At 34.5% G+C, this 5,405-nt stretch overlaps 1 protein-coding gene across 1 annotated transcript; it reads left to right on the plus strand.

The window, feature by feature from the left end:
• The first annotated feature begins 3,050 nt into the window (after positions 1–3,050).
• Positions 3,051–3,943, plus strand: LOC137241543 (putative nuclease HARBI1). Its single transcript, XM_067769132.1, has 4 exons — positions 3,051–3,272; positions 3,332–3,664; positions 3,723–3,867; positions 3,921–3,943. Exons 1-4 carry the CDS (start codon positions 3,051–3,053, stop codon positions 3,941–3,943), a joined length of 723 nt encoding a protein of 240 aa, XP_067625233.1.
• Positions 3,944–5,405: the final 1,462 nt, after the last annotated feature.

Here is a 5,405-nt window from a genome sequence, read left to right on the forward strand (position 1 = left end):
CATTTTTTAATTTGTATAACAATCTAAACATTTTTTTTTGGCAATTATATATCTGATAAACAATCAAGTTTATCAAGAGTATTACTAGGTGCGTTCATATAACAGCGTGTGTAAATGGATATAATTTTACACCTTATAAGTTTATATGCTTTCATGAATCCCCCTATTATAATTTTTCGACTCTTAAACTGCGGATGTGTTTATTGGAAATGAAGTTTATATAAATTTGAAAAATACATCCAATCTTAATTTTATAAGAGTCGAAAAATTATAATGATGGCCGTGAATTATGAAAATGGCGAGGGCACAATTGCCAATCGATATTTTCGAAATTCACCCCACATATGTATCTTATTCTTTCTTACACGCTGCATTACAGCAGCTGAATAGATATGAACATACATTCTTTTATCCTTTCTAGCAATATGGACTGTTCACAATGACATATGTGTATTGTGAGCAACGATGTTGCCAGATGGTTTATAAAAGATGATTTGGGGAATTTTACCCTTAAAGCTGATATAATGATGGACGACCTACTTGACAACACACTTAAGGCACTTAAAAAAACTTGACATTAACATAAAATTTCTAGTCAAATATGTGGACGACATCCACAATAAAATTAAATTCACATTTGAAATGGAAAAAGATTGTTGCATTCCCTTCCTCGACGTCAAAATTCACAAAAATAATGGAAATGTAGCATTTGATTGGTATGGAAAACCCGTATCGTCCGGACGTCTAATAAAAAAAATTAAAAAAATCTTAACAATAAGCGACGAAAAATTTGTAAAAAGTGTAGTCGATAGCAAAATAATGGAAATAAGAAAATAACGAAATAAAACAACAATACAAAAAGAAAAAGAAACGAAACAATACTTTAGCATAACATACATACCGAAGCTCACGGAAAATTTCACCAAAACACTAACCAACAACAAACACAATATTGCACTTGCCTACTAATCAAATCATACATTAGCGATGATATTCACACAAACAAAAAGCCCAATTGAAAAGCTCCAACAAAACAGCGTAATATATGAAATAACATTTAAAGGCAGCAAAAACGAAAAATGTAACAAAATATACACAGGAACAACCAAGCGGTCACTAGGAGTTCGGCCTGCAGAACATGAAGCAGACATACGGAAGAAAAAACAAAGCACAGCATTGTGTCAACATACCACACAAACTGGGCACGCAGCTGACCTAAGCAACACAAATTAATAGACAAAAACAAACGAGGAAAAGCCAGGTACACATTGGAAAGCCTGAGAATATTGCAAAGGAGAGACAAAACGATAAACAAAAAGGAAGATACAGATGACGTTGCTGCCGCCTACACCCTCTGTCTCTAACAATGAACAAATTAGTATGACAATGATATCACTATGAAATGGTACCGGAATTAGTTTTAAGGTTTTAACAAAACAAAAATAGTCCAATTATGTAAGTGTTTTATGTAATGTTTTATGTGTTATAAAATACAATTATTCAGGGTTTATTTGCCTCTTGTTTGTGATATTTATTTGTATGTAATATTGTGATAAATAATGTTTGAATGTTATGTTTCTCATAGTAATGTATTGTTTTTTGTTTTTGTTATTAAATACAGAAATCACCCTTGAAAAGCTAGAGAGACCAGCGAAACCTCAGGTTGACAGGTGAAATAAGTCGTTTTATTTGTACCAAACGCCAAATGGTCAAAATAGCCTAACAAAAAATCCTATAAATATTATTTTTTCTCATTTTCTCATTCTCTCAAATACATATTTCCGCGCGGGGTAATGCAGCCAAGTAATCCACTCCTAGCGACAGCAGCGCTGCGTGACACTTCCCTATGCGGCTTTTTTGCCTACCCTGCAAAAATTGTTGGATTACGTGTTCCATTTTCTTCATGTTGGAGTACTCTAACAATACTCCTTTGCAATGCGTTTGCGGATCACCATCAGCCGATCATTGTTCGTTTTTTAACGACCGTGATCACGACACGATGGCGATCGAACAGAGTTGCCAAAAGTAAAATATTGCATACAAATAACTGATAATATAATTTTACTATGGCAACTCTGATAAAATGCAACCGCGCACTGGTTTTATGCATACATACTATAGTATAGAGAAATATTAGTTTTTTTATTCACGCAAATGCTAAATAACATAAGAATATTCGTAGTAAAAAATATAAAAGTTATATTGCCCCTCTCCATTTACTTTCATTTTAAATTAAATTCACTCCGATCATTTTTTTCGACACAATTCCTCTTTAGTACTTTGGCATATGATCCTCTGTGGGTGCCCCATGGAGTACTACAGTGAAAGTACTTTGGAAAGTACTCTCACGTATGTACTCTATGGAATACTCACAAACAAAGCGAGAGTAGGATCACCTACTCCTCTCCTAGGACATCGCAATGTTAATTGGAGCACATTTTTTGTATGAATACAGATTAGTTTTGGAACACTCCTATACTCCCAAAGGAGTATTCCTTACATTATTTATGGAGTACTCGCGTTTTTTGAAGGGAGTTCATCAAATTTGCAGCGCCGTGCCGGGTCGCGCAGGGCTGCTGACGGTAGTTGTGAATTGCCCCATAAGCATACATCATGGCTCGATTATATGGTTGGCTCATCTCATCAGCTGATTTTATTTATATCATTGCATGGTCGATGGGATTATAAAACGGAGATGGCAAACTCAAAATGAAACCAACACATTGGCAACATTTTCTTACAACATACAAAAACTGCTAAGTTTTATGTTTCCATTGCATACCATTCGCACCAATTTGACAATCTGTAGGTCGATTCTGTAACTAATTTAAACAACATTTCATGTTGTTTCTACATCTTAACAACTTTTTTTGTTGTTAAGCGATTCTGTAGCACCTTTAACAAGACTTGACCTTGTTTATTGTCAACAATCACAATCAGCTGATTTGCTTTGTTTATTTTCGTGGCTAAGCTAAAGGCATTTCAGTTTGTGTTGTTATTAAAAAGATTTTTTGTTGTTTTCAGTTTTTTGTGGGTAAAAAATAAATTTAATGGCTTTTGAATATGTTGCAATGCATCTGTGTAATGAGGAAGTTAATGTGCCTACAGTTGACCGGCGCAGGCTTCGGGAAGTTGATAACCCTTTCGATTTGACACCATCGGAGTTCCGTAAACTATACCGATTAAGTCCCAGCTTAACTGAAAATATAATATCGCAGTTAAGTGGCCAGTTAAAAGGAGAAAGGATAACGGCGTTATCAGCCGAAAAGCAGGTAATCTTATAAAAATCGGCTTATTTATATACTTGCATAAATGTATAAATAACTCGCAGGTTCTAGCAGCGTTACGGTTTTATGCCACTGGATGCTACCAACGATCAGTAGGGGAACAATGGGGAATATCGATGAGCCAAACGTCAATAAGCCGTTCCGTACACCGTGTGACAGACGCAATAAACAATTCTTTGTTTTCCCAACATGTGAAATTCCCTATGACGCAAACAGAGCGCCAGGCGGCAAAGGAAATTTTTGCATCAGCGCCTGCACCGTTTGTACCGGGCACTATCGGTGCAATCGATTGCAGTCACGTGTCGATTTTGGGTCCTAAAGATTACGAAGCTAGTTACGTCAACCACCACGGATACCATTCGATCAACGTACAAATGGTAGGAAGGAAATAGCACACAATAATTATATTAATGATGCCTTTTTTTAAACTTGCAGATATGTGATCCCAGCCTTAAAATTTTAAACGTGAACGCCAAATTTCCAGGAGAAAGACATGATTCGTTTATTTGGAGCTCATCTGCAGCACGTAGGGTAATGCAGCGGTCATACGAATCTGGAAATCACAACATGTTTTTGATAGGTAAGGTGTTTCAATTCCATGTGGGTTGTAATATCAAAAGCAAATAATTGCAGGTGATTCTGGATATCCATTGTAGCCTTGGCTGATGACACCTTTGCCAAATCAGCCAGAAGGAACACCGAAGTTTCGCTACAATGAGGCGCTATGTAAAGCACGTAATCCTGTCGAGAGACTTTTTGGTGTCCTTAAAAGTACATGGCGGTGCTTATCACGCCAAAGAGTACTAATCTATGAACCTGGCTTTGCGGAAAAAATAGTAAACGCGTGCGCAACATTGCACAATATTCGTTTGGGGAGCAACAGACCGATTTCGACGAAATAGTTGTTTATGATCCCCAAATCGAAACAGAAATCGTTTCCGATGTCGTTGCTCCAAGCTCGATTGCAAAACGTGTACAAGAACGGCTAATCGCAAATTTCTTTTAAAAAGGTGTCCTACCTCCATCCCTATTCTCACAACTATTCCTATCCCTATCCCTGTTGAACATTCTCGGTGCGGCTTCAGTCAGGGGTATTACTCTATATTGTGATGCGAAAGAAAATTCTGTCGAATTTGAAACAAAAATGGAAAAAGTTACAAAAATGAAGTGTTTTCGAAATTTTCAAAGTGTTTAAAAATTTTGTATGGACAATATACCCCTTAAATAAAATTATTTTAGTTATTTTAGCTATAACGAATTTTATTCATATTTCATCAAAACAAAGGCTTACAAATTCAGTTTATAAAAAATTGCATGTACATTAGAGTGGTCCAAAAAAACATTTTTGATTATTTTCAAGTCTTATTGTCTTAAAAGTTTCATTAGGTAAAAAAAAATGTCCTCCAAAGTTCAGCTTGATATCTCAATCCTACACTGAGCTCAATTAATTTTTATTTTCCCATATAAATTACTATGTAAATATTTTTTTTCAAGTTTTTATACGATGAAACTACGTAAAAACTTTTTTTCGGAATTTTCCACCAAAAAAACGTCTTTTTTTAATTTTAATTTTATTTAATGGAAAATTCCGAAAAAAAATTTTACGTAGTTTTATCGTATAAAAACTTAAAAAAAAATATTTACATAGTAATTTATATGGGAAAATAAAAATTAATTGAGCTCAGTGTAGGATTGAGATATGAAGCTGAGCTTTGGAGGGAATTTTTTTTTGACCTAAACAAAGCTTTTGAGATGATAAGCAAACAGCTTTTATTTTTTGGACCACTCTAATGTACATACATATACAATATGTATCAAAATAGTTAGATCTATAAATAAATCTATTTCTGATATTTCATCAAAACAAAGGCTTACAAATTCAGTTTATAAAAAATTGCATGTACATTAAGCTGGGTTGATTTGCATGGACGAAAGTTAACCCATATCGCGACATCAATTTTTCGATAGGTTTTGGGCTCAGGAAAAAAAAGTTCCATTAAGCATACCCAATAAAATAATTTTCGAGCCTGCAAAATTTGAGTTTTGTGACTTTTTTTCTTTGATTTTTAAGGTTTTTTTTCATGACCTACTTAAACAATTTTCACTTCATTTTAAAAT

The sequence above is a fragment of the Eurosta solidaginis genome, chromosome 2, assembly GCF_040869045.1.
Source record: "Eurosta solidaginis isolate ZX-2024a chromosome 2, ASM4086904v1, whole genome shotgun sequence".
In the NCBI taxonomy this organism is placed as follows: domain Eukaryota; kingdom Metazoa; phylum Arthropoda; class Insecta; order Diptera; family Tephritidae; genus Eurosta; species Eurosta solidaginis.